This window comes from Clarias gariepinus, chromosome 10 (genome assembly GCF_024256425.1).
Source record: "Clarias gariepinus isolate MV-2021 ecotype Netherlands chromosome 10, CGAR_prim_01v2, whole genome shotgun sequence".
Classification (NCBI taxonomy): Eukaryota; Metazoa; Chordata; class Actinopteri; order Siluriformes; family Clariidae; genus Clarias; species Clarias gariepinus.
The window spans coordinates 7,985,579-8,007,847 of NC_071109.1; the positions used below are offsets into that span (position 1 = coordinate 7,985,579).

General features: G+C 38.5%; 1 protein-coding gene across 3 annotated transcripts in view; it reads right to left on the minus strand.

Annotated features, from left to right (window-relative positions):
- Nucleotides 1-22,269, minus strand: part of aff2 (AF4/FMR2 family, member 2) — a 240,651-nt gene that overhangs the window by 95,584 nt on the left and 122,798 nt on the right. For all 3 annotated transcript variants that reach the window (XM_053505638.1, XM_053505637.1, XM_053505635.1), the window contains exons 4-7: nucleotides 12,425-12,469; nucleotides 4,189-4,275; nucleotides 528-564; nucleotides 284-338 (exon numbers count right to left, since the gene is read on the minus strand). In XM_053505638.1, coding sequence (XP_053361613.1) covers nucleotides 284-338; nucleotides 528-564; nucleotides 4,189-4,275; nucleotides 12,425-12,469 — 224 coding nt within the window. The remainder of the gene's footprint in view (nucleotides 1-283; nucleotides 339-527; nucleotides 565-4,188; nucleotides 4,276-12,424; nucleotides 12,470-22,269) is intronic.

A 22,269-nucleotide genomic window follows, 5' to 3' on the forward strand; every position in this document is an offset into this window, starting at 1 on the left:
CCTACGTGGCACTTTTTTTTTTTTTACTATTCCAGCACTGATGAAAGCTAAACTAGATCTCTACTACACCTGTCTATGAGCATATTTCAAACTCTAGCTCCTGACACAAGAGATAAAGCAACGCAACGCCACCACTGTTTAGTTGTCAGTTTTATTATTTTTTTTCACTAGGAAGTGAGGAGCATGGGGACTTGGGAAACACACAAAGTGCACAGACGCGAGCTGCCTTCTCTCCATCTCCCCATGACACATTTCTCAAATAATTAATCGAATGAATACTCACGACTTCTGTGGGACCGGCTTGGTCGAGGGCTTGTTACTGGGAACCGTGCAGCGCTCTGCCAAAAGAAAGCACACAGAGATGTTAGAGACTTTTATTTTTTTTTATTATTATTTTTGATTAAGCCCCGGCCAAGGGCTTGCAACCTGGCAAAAACCTAGCTTTTCATTTCTTAGCTATTAGCGCTTGTTTTGGGGCATGACTCATACCGATTATGTACAGTATATAAGTTGGGTTTTTTACTCACTTTGTCCATTGTATGCTGGTGTGACGTGTTGGGGGTCCTGAAAGAAAGAGAGCGAGAGAGAGAGAGAGAGAGAGAGAGCGAGAGAGAGAGAGAGAGAGAGAGAGATTATAACCTCATTGTCCAACGCAAACTTACAACCTCAACGATTCACACGCGTAGAGAAGCTGTGGACAGCCATAATTCGTACTGATTGCTTTAATTGATTTTGCACTAATACAATTAGGAGCGTTAAACAAATCGCGGCCTGACGAGACAGCAGTGGGGAGATGACTACACTGGTAGGCGGCGGCGTTAAAACTAGGATTTATAGAGTGAGCTTTATTATTAGTCGTGTCACCTGGGTCAACTCACGCCAGTCAGACCATGTCCTATTACAAGGCAAATAACAGGGGCTTTAGCACTGACAATGAAGCGGCATGGGATTTGAGTGGAACTAGTGAAGGACGCGCACACACACAGTATATATATATATAGTCGATCATAGTTCATCCCGAAGGCACAGGCAAAATTCTGACACTTTGCAGCACAGTGATTCATTTTAACAGCCCAATTATTTCATAGTGGATCATTCTTGCTAAAGCACATGCCTAAATGATTTTTATTTAAAAATAAAATAGGTTAGTTATATCCTAATAATCTCCACTATGCTTTTTAGACCAAATGGGGACCAATAAAGATGATCTTGTTAAACATGGGTCTAAATAATGTGAGATTGATTATATGCTGGGATTAAATCAGGAATAATACACTTGGTGGTGTTCTGTTCTAGGAAACTAATCAATGATGGAGCGGTGAGATGCTGCTCCTATGATGAAGGTGATTGTTGTTCTACAAGAGCACATGCTGAAGTGTTTTGTTCCTAATACTACATAACAGCAATTTGCAAACAATTACACTTTTTCTCATGTCATACAATTTATCAATTTACAGTTACATTATTGATGGTTTGCAAAACATGAGCTCATGAGCTCCTTTGACATGACATCAGCTATAAACATTGCTTGGTGTTATTTCGATAATGATAAGACAAACATGCAGTTTGTTACTAAGAAACACCAAAGTATGAAAGTTCCTTTTCTAATGCTTTCCTATGGAGGAAAGCAATTACAACACATGCTCTATCACATTAAACTGTGAAATATGTAGCTGTTGATATAAAAAACATATAATACAACAGATAGTTCTGACTGAGTAATCTGACTGGCTAAAGGCATTCAACGAGTGGTGATAATAGACGGTAATGGCACTGAGACGTTTAAAAATATCACTCTACGTCTGTTAATTACACTAACTGTCAATCGCAGCATGGGGTAAAGTATGTCTGTACGGCCCGGGGTATTGTGGAGAGAGCAGCTGCTTGCCAAAACCCACATTCAAATCCCTCTTTAAACAATAGCACTATATTGATTGTGAAACAGGTGATTGTACTTTTTAAGAAATAAATTATAACCTGTGGATAATAAATTGTGTTTGTGGAACTCTTGTATGAAAGCAATCGCACTTGAGGTTCAGCTGTTGTGCTGGATATCGGCATGGCTGTGATGTCTTCAGTATTAAAGCAGCACTTCCTCTCGAGTGATATATCTTAGTACAGTAAGGTACATGTATCACTACAAATGCACAAATATGGTATAAAACCTACAGAAAGCCACACCTTCTGAACAATCCACACCTTCTGAACAATCAGAATTAAGATGGCACTGCTGGTTATTTTATTTTATTATACTTTAAAGATGATGTTTAAGTCTTAGAGGTAAAGGGTCTTTGCATGGTAAGGACAAAAGAAAATCCACATGTACCTCCAAATTTAAATTAGTTCACATTTCAACACTTCGCCTCCATAAAACAATTATGAGAACTTTCATGAATATCATATATTCGTACTTATATTATACTGTACGTATGGGTCAGGAGACGTTTCCTGCCTCACAGTGAACAGTACATATATGATACATCAAGACTTGGCCTTCTCCAATCAGGCTCAGGAACGGTCTACACGGTGAGAGATTTAACTTTGTGATGATGTCGACCCGAGTTAAAGCCAAAGGATTTTCTCAGTGGAAAAGCCCTGCCAAACCACTGCGCCTTAGCCAATATTTCTGTCAGATCATCCTAGTGACTTCTCCCCGGCCCTGAGCCCCTGGCGCTGTGTCTGGACGCTTGTCAGATGACATCCGAGGGCAGAGAGATACAGGTGGTAGTTATGAGAACAGCCAGGGTTCGACTGAAATAAAAACTTAACAAAACTGTTCTCAAACACTTCCTGTGAAAAGAAAGTGAAATGTCTTAATAAGGTTTTACGAGTGTGTACACTGGACAGCTCAGAAAGTAGAAGACTTTCATTCCAGTCCAGCTGGAGAAGAGCCACTTAGAGAAAGAGACAGAATTTTTGGGCAGCGATTACAAGCTCCTGAGATAAAAAAGCTGTCCAAATTGGATGGCAGCTGGTCATCGGGGTACTTTATTTTACACAAATTAGAGGGTAGTATTGGATGTATCCTTCATGAAGATCTGGTTCTGTGAATGTTTTAACAAACAAATTGTCTCACGTCTAGACGGGTCATTTAAACGGAAAACAGTAGTATACAGTAGCTGTTATTATTAAGGTCAAAATTTGTTCAAATACAGGCCAATCGATCTAATGTTCTTGATTGACAAATTTCAAGTTAACTTTAGGTAAATTTCACTAATTTCACTTCCTACAAACATTGATATCTAAACCACCTAAATAAAAAAAAAAACCTAGATCTATTTTTTTATTACTCTTGTGATTACAGTCTAGTTTATAAATATACAAATCTGAATTTGATGTCTTTGATTTTATCTGTTTAATTATCCTGGAACTGCAGTCAAACTGAAATTGCAGTTAGTGTTTAAAATAAAATTTTTTATAGTATAGTAATTAGGTGAATAAGAAATTCAGATTCTAAACACATCTCAGTCACAATTTCAGGTCTTAAAGTTTTAACCTTTACCTTTTTTTATTAATTTTTTGCTAAGGAATAGTAAACAAGCACAAAACAGGCACGACCAGAATTTCCGCCAACTAGCAGTTTTTGCGACGTTGAGTTACAATTTTAATTTGATTTCTTTACACTTCAATTATATGATTGAATTTGAAACTTTTGGCAGCAAATTCATATTGTGGACTACAATTTTAGCCTGATGGAATGTAACTAGAAATAAATTCATATGCAAAAACAAATAAAAGAATAAAATTTAGGTTTTTTCAAATTAAAATCCTTGTTTCATATGTTTACAGCTACTATAGCAACAAGAATTTGTTTATTAGATGTTCATAAACATTAAATGTACTATAATTGAAAAAATTTGAATAATAAATTTATTTATAACATGAAAATAAATTCATGGGTCATAGCTTAAATCTTCTGCAGCAGTTAGTAAGTACTTACAAAGACACCTGTTTTAAAAAATATGTGTTTTGTCTAATTTTAAATAAAGGTAACATATTACATATAACATATTACTGGTCACGATTTACACCAGTCTTTTTAAAATAATGGACTGGTCGACATGTACAAATTTAGAATATGTATACAATGCTTAAAAGTTCAAGGATAGCAATTGACATACATTTAAAAAAAAATGAAAACGCAGATGTTCTTGCATGTGTGTGTGTGTGTGTGCATGTGTGTGGTACCTTGTTGGGAATGGGAAACTTGGTCTGTTCTGCTTTGCCCGGTGTGTGTATGGCAGTGAGCGGGGGAGGCCAGGAATGGGTCATTTCCTGTAAGGCAACAATGTTCACACAGGTTAACTTTCTTAATTACAGTACTCTCATTCACACACATACAAACATACACATGCACATTCAGACAGAAACACACACATACACACACACTGTTTGCATGTGTTAAATATCAACATCAGCATGCAATACCTACAGAGATGGAGGCAGAAGAATCCTGTAATTACTGCTGCTCATAAGCAAATAGAAACTCATCCATATTCATGCGTGAGATGAAAAAGCGTTGCGTGTAATCAGCCCCTTACGCTTCTGCACAATTGTGTGCTGCACGTTTCTCACTCTCCAAGATTGTCTTTCATGTGGCCTTTTTGATTGATTCCAGACTCCATGTGCACACGTGCATGTGTGCGTGCGTGCGCGCGCGTGTGTGTGTTTCCGTGTCCAGGTGTATGGTGTAACAGAAAAACATGTCATAATGCACACTACCGAGAGTAGAGAAAAGCTTGTGTGTTTATCCATCTGTGTGTCTACTGAATTAGTCTTATCTGAGTGAATGTGCATTTGCCTATATTGCTGTGTGTGTGTGTGCGTGTAGTTGCCCCCAGGTTCAACTGAATGTGTGTGAGCCAGCGTTAAGTGTTTAGCACACACACACTGTCCTCTCTTATCCCCCAAGCATGCATGTGTACACACAAAGCTTGTTTATCTAGCCTTATGAGGACGTTCTGTTGACATACTCATTAATGCAGCAAATTAATCCTATGCCTACACCTATGCCCAACCATAGCCTCATTCTCAGCAATTAAAACAAAATAATCTGGCTTTTAAAATCAAAGCTGAAGTTTTAGTGTTTCAAAAATGTCCTCACAAAACTGTCAGATAGATGTCTATCCTTATAAGGACATTCGGTGATATAAGGTGCAACAACATGCTTCCCTCCCGACTCCATCGTTGGCCAGCATTGATATTATTTTAGTTCTCCGTACTTGGGTACAGTTGTGCATTTACACTCTCCAGTACAGCAGGTGGCAGCATGCACCTACTTGGTTTGTGAGCCGCCATCAAACACAAGAGAAGAAGAGAACAATGAAGTAAACCTTTGTTTACCCAAAGAGCAATGTTCTCATGTCCCCTTTCTACTTTATCAATTATGTGTCTGTGTATGTCAGAGGATGAAACTGGCGAAGATTTCACTAAGATTTTAGATGAGACTGACGACACTGATGATGTTGCATCTGTTCAGTGGTTTATTTCCATGCTAGCGTACAGTATAATTGGCTTCCATATCTGATTTGATCTATGCCCCAAGTGCTGTACTGTGCCTGTGAGCTCTTCAAGCAGACTAGGGGCACAGTTCCCAGGTCTGGAATGATTGTGTTCTCATTGATCAAAATGAACCAGATTTTGGGGTCAAGTGTTCTCAGAAACAACTTGGCACAGGGTTTATGCTGGATGCTCTTCCTGTTGCAACCCTCCCATTCATCCAGGCTCGGGACCGGCACTGCGTCCAGTGGCTGGGTGGTTTGGGCACTGGCTGGGAAATCAAACCCGGGCCTTCCGCATGGCAGGCGATACACCTACCACTAAGCCACCAGTGCCCATAGACTCTCCACTCTATGAATTCGTTTTATTGCCACATAATGTTGCTGAGTCCAGACCTGACCAACTGAAGCAACTCCATATCCTACTACTACTACTACTACTACTGTCTCCAGAGGCTTATACAGTGGACAGTATGCATTGTGGGTGCATCCATTCATGAGGTTTCCTTCTTACCCTGACGCGCTTGCCCACTGCTCTGGAATAGAGTAAATCTGGACTCATCAGACCAAATGGCCTTTTCCTATAAATCTCAATGTAGTTTAAGTATTAAAACCAGAGCAAAATAAAACCTTGTTTTCTGATCAGTCTTACTAACATCTGATTGTCGTATTCCCAAAAAGCTGTTTTAGTCTCACACCTGTGAGCTCTGTATAAATATACTTTCACTATTAAACATACTTATTTTACGATACAACTTCACCAAGCATTTAAGTAATTTCCATTCAAATATTTTGCCCCCTTTTCCTCCAGGAAGTTGACAGTTAAGCACTATTCTTTCAGGTTTTAATAATGTCGTAGACGTTTCTTCCAGTCATTTCAAATCTTTTATTTGCTTGATGTGGACCAATAAATAAAACACAGTATAAATGCAGTCGTACAGTAGACTAATAAAAAATCAGTCAGACATATTAGGACAGATGAGCTTCTGCTTTTCTGGATTCTTGGCAAAAAGTCAGTCTGTGTTTTCCTCTCTTTTTTTTGTCTCATTAACTTGAAGAGACGGAATACGGGTAAACAGAAACTGTGTACGCTATAATGTGTACGCTAAGCTTATATAGCTTGTCTCTTGAATGCTCTATAGCAATAAATGCAATTCTACATGATTAATATTCTATTAGTTGCTACTTGCTATTTATTCCAAAAATATATATCTTAATTAACGCCTAAGCTATACAGTATGTATTCCCTAAAATAAAATGTTAATGTGTACAGTACCTACACTGGACTTTTATGATGAAGACTATTAGTGCTCAATAGTAGAACAAAGAGGTATTATTCGTTCATTTAGAAAGTGTGTGGAGTGTTTGCGCTTTGTCCCAAATGGCCTGAAGATACATGTATCATCTGCTGCTCCTGTGTAAATACCCCCCACCACACACACACACACACACTCGCACATTTGTGATGCACTGTTTAACTATCAGCATGCACAAAGTGCATCAGCCTGCATTCATGCATGAGCAGCTTACATCTGGACTGACTCCTTTCACCTCCTTCATCTGTTTTACATAAAAACCTAGGTGTCTAGACAATGTCGTTATTTTATTTTATTTTTTTTTGATATATTTACTATTTTGGGTTTTTGCAAGACTTTCAAGTTCCCCTTATCACTTACGGTATAGCAACTACGTGACTTTCAAGACAGGTCCCCCTTATCACTTACGGTATAGCAACTACATAACCAAAAAAACAAATTGCAAAAAAAAAAAAGAGAAAAAAAAGCTGAGTTACATCATGGTTTGAGGGACCTACAATAAAACGCATTGATACTGGAGACTCCTTCTGAAAAACCCTAAAAATAAACATTTCCTCTTTTTTTTTTCCTTTAGCAAACACACAAACTTTTAATCTAATTCCTATCAAACTCTGGTGCTCCGAATCCTTTCAACCGGAGCGCTTTCCTAATATTTTTTATTTTTTACAAGAAAAAGCCGAGTTATTGTTTATAATAGAGTGGCTTCACACACTCTGATTCTTCCTAAACATTGTTTTGTCCTCTTCCCCTCTGGCCTGATCAGTCTGATTCACGGAGACAGGATGAGATAAATGAGGTGCCGGGTCTTTCAAAGTGCCACCTCGGCGTTAATGCAAGCGATGAAGCATTACCTTTCATAAAAGCTGCGGATAATGCTACCGGCGCTGGAACCTTACTGCCCGATATGATGAATCTGCAGCTATTCTGTTGGTCAGCACAGGAGCAAGCTTACGCAAGCACACGCGCACACACACGGACACACGTGTTTGGAAATCAACGTAAACATGCATATGTGCCTTCTTTTTTTTTTCTTTTCAGCACGCTATCCTGGACAGCTAATTATTTCTATAGTAGGTCAGTGTCTCCTTGAAGTCGTTTCCCGTTAGCCAGCCTCGAACTCAGGGAAGTACATACTGTAGTCAGAATTCAGAGTCAGACTACTGGACACCACTGGAGCAGCTGAAGGTTGAGGGTTAAGTGCAGAAGCCCAGTGGAGACAACAGTGGTATTCCTCAGGGTTGCATGCTCAGTCAATGCATCCATGTTCAGCCTGGGGAATTAAACTCACAGTCCTCTGGCCAGTGGTGCGAGTCCTTAAACGCTGGTTACACACTGCTTTTCCCTTTAGGACTAAAAGCAAATACATATCCCTCCACATTTCACCTAATACTAGTATGCTACTGCTAGTATTGCTACTACAATTTCTGCTAGTACTGCTACTACTACTGCTGTTAATTCTACTACTACTACTGTTAGTAATGCTGCTACTTTTACTGCTTTTACTAATACTAATGTTAGTATTTGTACTGCTATTACTGTTAATATTACAATTGCCATTAGGGCTATTATTAATACTACTACTGCTAGTACTGCTGCTGCTAGTATTACTTGTACTACACTACTGTTAGTTATACTACTGATAGTACTGCTGCTACTTCTATTATTAATATACCTAATACTACTATTAGTATTTCTACTAATACTAGTAATGCTAGTACTTTTGCTAGGGTTCCTGCTACTATTACTGCTATTACTACTACTGTTAGTATTTCTACTGCTGGTACTGCTATTATTACTCCAACTGCTGTTAGTACTACTACTGCTAGCACTGCTGCTACTGCTAGTATTACTGCTAGTACTATCACGTACTACTGCTATTATTTTTACTGCTAAAACGACTATTACATTTTCTACTGCTACTACTGCTATTGATGATACTTCCACAATTATTATTACTACTACTACTACTGCTGCTGCTGCCTTTGCTTCTACCCCCACCACTACTGCTGCTGCTTCTAAACCAACACTACTACTACTACTACTGCTTCTACTTCTACCCCAGCAGTGCTGCTGCTTCTGCTTCTACCCCACCATCACCACTACTACTACTACTACTACTACTACTACTCCCACTACTTCTACCCCCTTCATCACAACTGGTGCTGCTTCTACCCCCCCACTACTACTGCTTCTAGCCCCTCATCACCACTGCTCCTTAGTATTACCATAAGTGCTTCTTCCAGTCCTTGCACTGCTCCTCCCAAACATGTTCCTTCTCCTCCTTCTCATCATCATTATCATCATCATCATCCTTCTTGTTCTACCACTACTACTACTACTACTATTGCATTCAGCTGCTGTAATGATACGTCTACAATTATTACTACTACTACTACTACTACTACCACTACTACTACTACTACTACTTCTGCTTCTACCCAGCGGTGCTACTGCTTCTGCTCCTACCCCACCACCACCCACTTCTACTACTACTCCCACTGCTTCTACCCACTCCATCACTGCTGCTGCTGCTTCTACCCCACCACTACTACTACTACTGCTGCTTCTACTGCTACTACTTCTGCTTCTACCCCAGCAGTGCTGCTGCTTCTGATTCTACCCCACCACCACCCACTACTACTACTCCCACTGCTTCTACCCCCTCCATCACTACTGCTCCTGCTTCTACCCCACCACCACCACTACTACTACTACTTCTACTACTCCCACTGCTTCTACCCCACCACCACCACTACTACTACTACTACTACTACTACTCCCACTGCTTCTACCCCACCACTACTACTGCTGCTGCTGCTTCTAGCCCCTCATCACCACTGCTCCTTAGTATTACCATAAGTGCTTCTTCCAGTCCTTGCACTGCTGCTCCCAAACATTTTTCTCCTCCTCCTTCTCATCATCATCATCATCATCCTTCTTCTTCTTCTACCACTACTACTACTATTGCATTCAGCTGCTGTAATGAACACACCTGAGTTAAGACAAAAACAATTCAACTGCAATTAATAGCAGACTAGGGAGAGACCACCTGGTGTGTGTGTGTGTGTGTGTGTGTGAGAGAGAGAGAGAGAGAACATGCGTCATCCTTACATGTTGTCCATTATGTGGAATCACAAAAGGCTGCTCTTAGTTACACTAAAGTCCTGTGCGATTACACATTACTCTTTAGAATAAATATTTCATATCATCTATTCAAAACAACAAAATTATGTAACCAAATCAAGTCAGTCTCAATTTGTAAAGGTGGCAGGTTTTATTGAAACCTTTAGCTAGTACTAATCTCTGTGCCTTTGTTTTCCTTCTGTTTACTCGTGTTTCTCTGTGTAAGATACCATCTTGTTCCTTTCTCTGTGCAGAGGTGATATCAATCTATAAACATTTCTAGCTGTGATAAACTAGGCCCTGAGGGCTGGAGCGCTACTGAACAGAAGAGTGAAAGAAAATGTCAGAGAGGGGTGAGGAAAGCAGGTCAAGCCTCTTTCATCTGCTCCATTTTTAAAGCTAATGATAACCAGTGCAAAGCAGAGCCTTTGGATGTGTTCTGAGTCTAGTGTGGTAGAGAGTTGATGCTTTTACATGTCCGAACTACAGCTACAGATTTGTGATTTGCAATATTATTACCTAATGTGTATACACAGTACTATCTATATACAGTAGATATGTAATATACAGTACAGTGCCGACCAAAGATTCGGATACAATTTTGGATTTATTTTCTACATTCTAGAACAATACTGCATTCTTTCAAAACTATGAAATGACACATACTGTATGGTATTAGGTAATTAAGAAACAACTACAGTCAGTTGTTATTTTAAGACACAGAGGTCAGCCTCTCTGGAATAGTTCTTGCAAGAACAGTACCGAAACTGCATTTGCAAAACCCATCAAGCACAATTACGAAACTGGATCTCATAAAGACCGTCCCAGGAAAGCAAGACCAAAACTCACATCTGCTGCAAAGCAGAAGTTCAGTTAAAGTAACCAGCCTCAGAAATCAACAATTAACAAACAGCACCTCAGATTAGAGCCGTTATGAAGGATTTACAGAGCAGAACTAGCAGACACATCTCAATATCAACTGTTCAAAGGAGATTATTTGTATATGTTGGATAAATGCCTTCAGCATTGTTTTACAGTGTAGAAAGAAATACAAATCAGGAAAGACCATGAAGTTAGAAGGTGTGTCCAAACTTTTGACTGGTAGAATATAATAGTACACGTTTTAACTGAGATGATTAAGGAAGGATCATGAGATCCGCAAAAGTCCTTAGAAGAAAGTGATTTTTGTATTTTGCAAAGCTCGTCTAGTCTATTTCCATGTTTAAAACCATAAAACCGATTTTTATAACCAAATGCTTATTTTTTATCTTTTTTTTTGTCACAACCAATATAACATGTACTGTATAACTATCAATAGATAAAGATCGAAGAAAAATGTCTCCTTAGAAATGTACATGTATTTAAGAACACTTTTTTTCTGTATTTAAGAAAAAAATTTGCCAAAAAAATGTTACTACTAGAGCTCCCAAGTTTGTGTAACAGACTTTAAATTGTACACTTGATTTGGACTTTCTTTACATATTTTACGTAAAAGTAAAGCATGCTGAAAATGACAATATTAAAACAGATCAATGCATTAAGCAAAGTAATTCTCAATATGACGTCAATAAAATGCAATAAAAAAACAAAACAAAATTAAAGACAGCTTTTAAAAGGTTAAATGTATCCTGAGCTACATTACTGTGACATTGGTGAGTTTTTTTTTTGGGTGTGGCTAAAAGTAAATTAAAAAAATAAATATATGAATAAATAAATGTTTCTGAATTCCGTTTAGCCCAAGAAAATACTTCTGAAAAGACTGATAAATCACTTCCATTAAAGTAAGATCAGTAAAAGTCGACTTTTTACAAGATAAAATAAAGAAATAAGTAAATGCAACCCAACGAGCCTTGCTTGTGCTGCCCACCTCTGATAACTAATACTGACTTTTACTTTTCCCAGGCTTAACAGCTTCTTAGCCATGATTACATGAGATTAGCACTTCATCAACTCGAGAACTATTTCAGAACCCAGTCGGAGACTTCTCCTCTAAAGAAAGCAGCTTTACTGTTTGACATCATAAATGACCGACGCTCGTGTCCTTGTCCGAGCTGCTGACGTGAACGTGAGTCATATCTGAGTCACCGTAAGCTCTGAGCGTGCTCTGAATGACAGAAACAACCCAGGTTGCCTGGGAAACAACAGTTAACAGAACGGGGCATGAACCAAGATGTAGAAAACATAGTAACCCATATCTATTTCAGGGTTAAGATAAAACTGATCTAGGAACACAATAGATGAGTGCGAGCAGCTACATGTTCGAATCAACAACGTCGCTAATGAGGAAACGAAATTAGCATCTAATTTTTCATGTAATAAATAACAAGCAAAAAATTAATAAATCCATGCTACAAATCCTTAAAAAGTAATAGATTTCCTTGTGTGAGTTTTTTTTTAAGTACGGCTTATAAGCTAAGGACCCATGCCAGGGATGTTTATGTGTCACTGTGTGAGAGGTGTAGGAGGCAGGTGCAATTACTCACTTACCCGCAAAATCTCCTCCACACAGCTGGAGTCATTGGGCAGACTGACCTGCATAGGAGAAAAGAAGATCAATCTCAGTAAAGTGTTCAGAATGTTCAAGGGAATGTAGAAGGTTAGGTATACCTAAATTATAGAAAATTTTTTAAAACTCGTCTATTTATCTAGTCACACTTTGCATATATATATATACAATATAATTGCATCAACATATAAAGAGTATATATTGGTGATTGGTGATGTTGTTCAATATGTAGATGTACAACATTACCAATCAACACCAGCAATCTGGTGATAGGATCATGGTGCCTAAGGCTCACCCATGCCCACGGGGACTTAAGGCCAGCTGTCTGGTCTGACCCCACAGAAAAGCCAATCCAGCACAACCTGCTGCCCAGGATAGAAAGGTGCCAGAGCATCCAGTGCACCACAGCATGCCACACAGGAGGCCCAGCAGGCAAAAAGCCCAAGGCCACTGACCTAGCATCCAAACTCCCCAAATTCCAATCTAATCGAGCACACATGTCATCAAAAACAAGAAGTCAGAATTTTTTTTAATTGTAAATTTTATGATAACAATTTATATACAAAGTTCAAAAATGATTATAAGATATACTTCTTTAAAAAAATAATAATAATAATAATAATTTATTAACTTGACCTGCATATTAATTCAAAAACATGCATCTTAGCGACATGAGCACTGTTAGCTAACATACTGTAGCCATCTCATGATTAAGAAAAAAACATTGAAAATATGCACAAGCCGACTCATAAGAAAACTTCCAAACAAGTGAAACTTTTGACAAGGCAGAATTTTTGTCTTTTCTCATGAATTTACTCTCTCAAAAATTGAAGGAAATCGCTTTTTATTTTGAGACAGATCAGGCTGAAATTAGGCTGCTGTATTTTTTTTTCTTTTTGCGCCGTTATGGCTTGTTATTGCACACAGGCATGCTGGGAGCTAGATAATCACTAGCTTGCATCAGCCCATCATAAGGGAGAGAAATGTCAGCAAGTATACATGTTGCAATAACTCACCAACACTTTTAAGCAAGCTGAGGAAAATAGTAATTAAACACTAAGAAGCGTCCGGTTGAGTAATAGTGCACGGTTGTTTGCACATCAGCGACCTAAAAGTTGCTTAATGACGGTAAATTTACTATGCTTAGAGTATTTTATTTATTTTTATTTTTTTACAGCGATTCTCTGCCCTTATTTGGCCAGTCTAGTGATACGGCTGAAATGGCCTTTTAGCCGTATCACTGCACCGGCAAATAATAGTTTCGAAGTCTCCCCGCATTGCTGTTGCTTTCCTTCTTGGTGCACACTTAACGCAATCGAGGACACTTGAGTTGAGCAAAGCTGCTTGAAGGAGACACTCTTCTCCAGTGTGGCTGGATGATGACATCAGTCCGCTCCTGGCATGGAAGGAAGCCAGCATTTCCTCTAAAAGTCAAATGGCCTGAGGGAAAACTGTCCGCTCTGTCCAGCTGCCATAATACCATGTGTTAGATCTGGCTTCTGCTGCTTTAAAAAAACAAAAAAAAAAAGAAAGAAATCCCACCCTCGGACTAAGAGGTCCTTAGTTCCTCAATCAAGGTGTCTGTTTTATACCACAGAAACGAAAGCAGTTTATTTGTTGTCTCATCTCAGATTATTCATGTTGTCCTAGCAGACCCTGTGATTAAAATGTTTAAAACAACCTTTACAGGTTTACATGATTATATTTCCTCCTAAATAATAAATGCAGTGGAAAACCATGCAATTAAAACTTAATTTGAAACGCACGAAATATAATTCGTGGGACATTGCCTAGAAAAAAAATTAAATCCCCAAAGTGGAAGACTGGCGTAATAAATGTGCATCACGCCTTCTTCCAGCGGAAACGATGTATGAAATCAAATCACAAGTCATCACTGGAGAGGTGCGTTCATAATGCCAGGTGTGAACGGCTATTTGTCTCGGCTGTCCGCTTGTTATGCGATCACCCAGGATGCATGTTAATGCCAGGTATGGATAAAACCACTGTGGATGGATTCTGTCCAAAAGAGGTTATAATGGTGCTTTATTTTTGCCTTTTCTTCTGCACTTGACTTTAAGAAAACCATGTAGCATGGAAATATATTTATTTACTGTACTTTATTAGTAAACTATAGGACATTAGGTACTATTTCTCATATGTGACATTTCTGCGCATCAGTAGGATTCCTAAATGCAATTCTGAGGCTAATCGGACTTTAGCTAACGTCCATGTTTAGTAAATAAAATAAAAAAAGAGTTAAAATGTAGAGCATTGTTAAACTGACATTAGCAAGTAGCAGATATTAACAGTCAGCTAGCATATTACAGTATGTAGCATAGTAGCATGTCTGTCTTGTTTTCCTAACTGATATGATCAATTAACCAATGTTAGCAGTGACACAATATTGGCAGTTAGCATAGGCAGAACCATAGTAGTATGTATTTTATTACTGATATCAGCAAACAACAACAACAACAACCATAAAATGAGCAAAAAGGTAGCTTAGCCACAAATAATAGAGAAAACCACCATGCTGGGTAGCTAGCAAGCAGCCCAGTGAGAAGCTAAGTAGTTGATCTTAACATTAGCTCATTGTTAGCACATATTTTGAATTTCCCTCAAGGACATGTCTGTCTTTCTGTCTGTCTGTCTGCCTGTCTGTCTGTCTGTCTTAGACCTGGATAGCTAATTAAGTTAATGTACTGTATGTTTTTCTGACTAGCCAAATATCTTACAGTCAGAAGCTAATCTCTTGACAATCCTTTTCTTTGAAGTGGTTAAAGTCATAATTAAGAAGGGGTAGACAGTTTTGCCTAAACCATAAAAAAATAATAATATGTTTATACAGTAAAAATGTGCTTTATTGTGCTTTTTTGCAGTTTTGTAATTCTGTCCTTCCTTCTAGATGAAAACAAAGATAATAGCTTTTATATCCAAATGTAGCTGCTGAATTTTATTAAATATATCCAGCTGGCTTCGATTATCAAAATTGCTGCAACCAAAACAACAAAATCCAAAAATCAACCTAATATTAGTTAGCTAAAAATAAATAAATAAATAAATAAATAAATAAAAATCCCACAGCTAGCAAGGCCAGAGGTCGCACAGCAAACGCGGCAAGCCGGCAGACATAAACTTCCTGTTTTGCCAGGGCCGGCACATAATATCCTGTTCCCATAGAAACCTAATGTTCAGGCTGAGCCGCTCTAATCAGATGTTGCTCCAGCATTGTCCTCCTTTGCTCCGATATTAGGAGTGTGCTGGAGCGAGCCTATTGCTCTGACACTCGAGTTCATTTCTGAGTTACCTGTGGTGAACCCCATTTCGATTCCAGCCGAGCCGCTAAAAGGCGTTTTTTCCCCCCCTTTTTTTGATGGCATGCTCCGAATGCAAAGCTTGCTCTATATTGCCTGCGGGCTGACAGAAATGTCAGAGATATAAAGAAGGGATTCGTGCATGCTCGAAATTGTTTATGCCAGCTTTTTTGTTTTAAAATCACACTGTATATATATATATATATATATAAACCAAAATGTTCTGCACCTAGTAAGAAATATCGTACTAGAAAAAAAAAATATATATATATATATATATATATATATATATATATGCATTTTTCTAGTACGATATTTCTTACTAGGTTGTGAAACAAACATAGTAATAAGACCAGTTCTCATTTTGCTCGCTCAGAGTCATCGTGTAAAGATTCCAGTTGTCCAGCTGAGATCTTATTTCTGCTGTATGGCAGGAATCCTGTACTTTCCTGCAGTTAGAGACTGATTGGAAAGCTTTACAAATGATTTCTTTCTGATAGTCAACGTCTCGTGAGAATGAAAATGCACTGCAGGTTAAAATATCGTCAGGACTAAATGTGTGAGTAAAGAAAAAAGTAACCAACAGTCTGTATGAAAACCATTTTTTTTGGTATTACTAGGCAAAATCTATTTATTTTTTTCCTTTTTTCTCAACACACATGATCCAGTACATATAATTGCCAATAACATAAAAATTAGGAGGCTGCTTCACATTGTACATAAATAAATAAATAAGTAAATAAATAAGTAAATAAATATATAATTAGAATAGAATAGGATGAAATGGAATAGAATAAATCAAGCTGTGATTTGCGACTCAGCTGTAAGTTTTCATTATGGCGAAACCATTTTGCTGTGTCTTTTCTCTGATTTTCTACGAGATTGATTTAGCACTATGCCTCATTCCGAGCGATGAAAAAAAACAAGCCTTTTAATTGGCAGATATAGATATAGAAAGCATTCTAAGTGGCTAAGTTTATTTATTTTTGACTTTTTTTTTTTAGCTTTTTGTGGCATGGATGCAGAAACCCACGGGAACATCGTCATTTCACTGCAATCTCCTTTCAGAAACATATAAAAGACATATTCATGTGAATTATGGAAAGATCCGGTGTAATATCGTGGTGGCAATTACTAGGGCAGGAATGCATTTTTCTCCGAAACAGCAGTCTGCGGAACAGCAAATAATATGCATTCATATATTTTTTTCTTATGAGGAAAAGAAAAGGAATGAAAAAAAAAAAAAACAGAGCCATCATAGTAAGAAGCTGCACTCAGCACTTAGCCCGGAGTAAATTGTGCTTAAAAAGTAGAAGAGTGGCTGAAGGAAGAAACACGCCCATCTGAGAAGGGAAAGGAGATGGAGATGGAGATGGAGGGAGGACGGTTGAGTATACCTGTCTCTCCGTCTGACAATAGACGGACGATTGGTGTGGAAATGGGAGGGTTGGGATGATGGATGGCAGAAAAAAAGGACGCGGCACAGTCGACAGTGACAGCTGGTGCAGCCCTATGAAGGGACTCGTGTCCTGATATAGATGAGTAGGCAGATGAGATGAGAGGAGAAAAGGAAGTTCTTCTGCATCGCAGGAGTGCGTGGAGACTGGGGAGTGGGGGGAGAACGAAGGGGGGGGGGTGGGATGGGGAGTTGGAGAGAGTAACAAGTCAATCTAAAACGGTGAAAAAGATATGACAAGAAAATGGAGATGGACTCAGAAAGAGAGTGTACTGGAGTACAAAGTTCTGACTTAGAACAAAAAAAGAAGAATTCTAAAAGTGAAATCTGACACAGAAAAGAGAGGGCGATGTTTGCGCTGCGTTCTGACGTGCCGTCACGCATAATGCCGTCTTTGAACTACTGACAAAGACAAAGAGACAAAGGACGGAAGAGAAAGAGAAAAAGAAGAGAAGTGCACTCAGGTTCATGCACTTTGCCCTTTTTTTTTACACGCGTCGTCATGCATGATTTAGACTGACTCACGATAATTAAAAAATAAAAATAAAAATCAGGGAATAAATATGAAGGAAAATCCATAATCTCCTCCTAAATAATATAACCTATATCACTTTATTAATCTCTCCATTTAGACACATTGAGAAAGTACAGACCCACTAGCATTCCATACGTTCTATTGTATGAACCTTGAAAAATGTCAAACAAACAAAAAAATTCTGGGAATAAATCCCAGTTCTAGATGTCAGTACCAGTAAGGTTTATCCAGGGCCTTATCGCACTTCAACATTCCACAGAATCACATATCTATAGCATTACTATTTACAATAATTAAATTATGACCCCTGTCACATGTCAGGTCTAATAAAAACCAATAAAAATGTATAAATCAATAAATAAACAAGTAAATAAATAAACTGTCTAGAGGTTTGTTCTAACCGGCCAGAGTTTTCCAAAGAAACAGGAAAACGAAGCGCTTCTGAAGCGAAGATCCTCCGGGAAGCAAGCAAATGAATAAACAGTCACTAATACAGTACGGGGCTGGACGTAAACTGAAGTCGATGCGATGAACAGCAGGCTCGCACTTCCTGCTGCAGTCTGTATTGACGGCTCGAGCTTGTTTTATTTTTTTTTCCCTCCTTTCGAATAATCGTTCGGCTGCTGCCAGACGCACTGCAGCGCAATCTAATGAGAAAAATAGAGATTGTCGTGTTGGGGAGTTCCTCACTAATATGCGAGTTCCAGTGATTCATTAGCTTTTACTGAGATTGCAGGGAGACTTTTTTTTTTTTTTTTTTTTTACAGCATAGTGCTAATCAGGTTTTGTGAATTTGGTGAATCTTTCATGTCTGAAAAATGTTTTCTCGATACATAAAACTCGACCTTAATGGGTATATCACAAAAAACGGCATGATACTGGCGCTAAAGCGATGGTGGTGTTTTAAGGACAGATTCAGAAAGTGTAAAACTATTTAAAATGTACAAGAAAAGAAAAGACACACCCTCGACAACACTGATTCATCCTTAATTCAAAGCCTTGTTCTAAAAGCGGCGACTAAAACACAGTGTCAAAGCAACTGAATTTCAATTGATGAACTTCCACATCAGCCTCATGTTTACTGACATGTTCAATGTGACTGAGGTCTCATGACATTTAGAACAAAGCACATGATTGGGGAATACTGACATCGGCTATTGAGTTTCTGTCATCACAATGGTGCTGTACTCGCATCCCGACAATACACTAAATATCTTCCTCCTATAATTACGCACACTAATAACGGGCTGTTCAAGTCAAACCTGGACTTTTGAATTTGTAGAATAACAGAATAGTAAAAACTACTAAATAATACTTTATTTTTCTGTATAATCCCCTGCTACACTAATGCACTTATCTCAGTGTTTCAGTAGTGCTTGGACACCATCAAGGTAGAAAGGATAGGTTTCTCAGGAACTCCTTCAATCAACCAAAAATGTGCAAATGGCTTGGAGCGAGGTCAGGACTTTACGAGGAATGTCGCAATAACTCCCAGCCACGTACCTGTAAGGTGCAAATGGTGTTTGTGAATGATTGTGTGTACAGGTGCCACAGACAGTTGATGACCATTCATTTGTCAAGTTACAAGGATCAGGGGTTTCACTCGCTTACTTAATATTATATATTATATATTTATGATAACTTAAAAAAAATAGCTTTAAAACTAAAAAACATTTAAATGAGAAATTAAATAAATAAAGTAAAATAATTAAAAAATAATAATAAGAAGAAGAATTAATGTATTTAAAATATAGGCAGGATCTCCGCTTAAGTATATCGTTTTGATATACTATAATGTTCGCATTACTACAACAAATTATATTAATAAATCTACATCCTTTCATTTTATATGATTAATGCAAATATTTACCGATTGTTTAACCACTTATTAGAGAGACCAATTTTTATTAAGTGAAAATTATAACCTTGTTTTTTCTTTAAACAATTTTGGTGTCAACTTTAGAATCCCTAAAGCTCCAATAAATACACAAATTTATTTATGATAAATGTATTATACTATATATATACCTTGAGAACGGCAAACATTTGTTGCATCTGTCTCCTATAATCGTATGAATACATTTCGAAATAAATTTTTAATTGTGTAGAAACTAGCTTAAACTATAAGCATCTAAGTGTCCTCATAAACAATACGCTAGACTGGACTAAAAACAAATTTTTTTCTTTTTTTGTTGTTTTTCTTTTCTTCTTTTTTTCTTAGAAGTCTTAATGTCTGCAGAACCATGCTGCAGATGTTTTTTGTCTCAGTGGTAACCAGTGCCATGTTCTATGCCGTAGTGTGCATGGGAAGCGCGAGTGAAGGTGCCAACAGACTCAACAAGCTTATTAGGAAAGCTGGCTCTGTCATTGCCGTGGAGCTGGCAGAGGTGTCTAAGAGGAGAAGAAACTTCTCAGGATTCCGAACGATGCGTCCCATCCGCTGCATGCCACACTGGTGTCCTACTGGAGCATATTCAAGTCGTAGATTGAGACCATGGAAAAGCACCAGGAGGTCTTTCCTCCCTGTAGACCATCCAACTTTCTAACTCCTATAGCAATTGGTATTCATAAATATCATGCGCAATATCAATATCACATGCAATATTACTCGTCACTGTCGCTATGTTCAATTCTACATCAGAATCTGGTTTTGCAATTTTTATTGCTTCTGGTTGCAGCATTCTACTTTTGTTTTTCTCATGTCTAGTTTGTGGATATATATATATATATATAAAAAATTTTTTTTTACTTTTATCTATTACTTAATTTCACTGTCACAATAATTTCCTGCAGGATTAGTAAAGTTTTATCTTACCTTATCTTATGTTATCTTATCGCCCTGCGACACTTATCTCACCATTTCACTAGTGTTTGGATACATCAAGAAAGTAAAAGTTTTCAGTACGACGAAGCCACGTCTGGAATGCTGGCCTCCCAGGAACCCCTTTAATAACCCAAACATGTGGAAATGGCTTGAAGCGAGGTCAGGACTATACATGGGATGTGACACTCCCACACTACACATTACGGGAGTTCCTGTAATGTGGAAATGGTGTCTGTGAATGATTAGCTACAGTTCCTTTGGTCAGATGCACCTCTTTCGCAAGTTGGCGACAAGTTATAAAAAAAACTAATTGTTTTTTTTATATATAAAATTGGTTATCGAGAGCTACAGCCGTAACTATTTTTAGAGCTGTGAATTCAAGAATACAAATAGTTGGATTCAAACTGAATTTAAAAGGCTCTAAAGTACCAATTAATAAAAGGTTTATTTTGATCGCTCTGTACACAAAAAAATAGTTTTGTTCACCATACTTACACAAAGAGTCATTATTCAAGACGTGGAAGTGGTTTTCATAGTATTTCATATTTAAAAAAAATAAATAAATCAATTTCTGCATCGAAAAAGAGCAAAATAAATGACCTTATAAGTCTGTAGCTAAAGGCGATTCTCCAGTCTTGCTTTGACCCAAGTGCTGGAATCATGTGTGCATGTGCGTATGTTTGTGTGAGACAGAGACCTACTGTAGATATCAGGGCATCTTCTCCTCTCCTGCTTACTTGTGCTGCGGGTGGGTGTGTGGATGTGGATGTAGAGTTTGTCTAGATCTGGAGTGTGTGTGTGGATGTGTGTGTGGATGTGGGCTAATGCGTGCTGACGGCTTGGCATCTCCTCACACAGAGCCACGCTGCCCCTCTGCCACCTCCGCTTACCCTGACACTAGCCATGAGGCCGAACACGAGCTCAACGTGCAGAGCGCGGAGCGATTACCCAGCAGCCCGTCTGATTCCGGCTCTACCGTGGCCTTGTACAGTAACGCGAGCAAGACGACTGGCTGATTAGGCAGTAGCCTAACGCTTATTAGCAGAGAATTACGCGTGCCGTGGTGATGATGATGATGATGACCTAACACAACATGTGCGTTTATGAGTCAGTTCGTAACGACCGACGAGACGAACATGGCATTACGCCGCTTATGTCGGGTGATAAGGAATGACTCAGCGGTTTTTGCTAATCATCCGGCTCTAAAAATGTCACCGCTGTTGACAGCAATGCTAACAGATGATAATACGGCTGGCGTGGAATATGCTAATAATCCCGTTTGTGCCGTTACGTAAAAACAATGCTTGGCAAATGACAATGAACGAATAATTCATCTCTCCAGTCTAAAGAGTCAACAAATACAGCAACATTAAGAAAGGGCTTAATAAGTCTTTAGTTTGCTACCACACACACACACACACACACATACACACAAATGCTGCTTTTACGTCACCACTGCTGTTCAGACGAACAAAGGAACCTAATTACCATGCAGAGCACGACATTGCTCAGATGCTAGCAGAAGCGTGACTGCAAAAAAGAAAGAGAGAGAGAGAGAGAGAGAGAGAGAGAGAGAGATGGGACGGTTCCTGAGGACATTTTCCCAATATGACCATGCGAGAAGTCCACACTGCCACACTACCAAGTATTGAGACACTAAATCCCCACACAGCCGCCTTTGGGATAATGATCTGTAC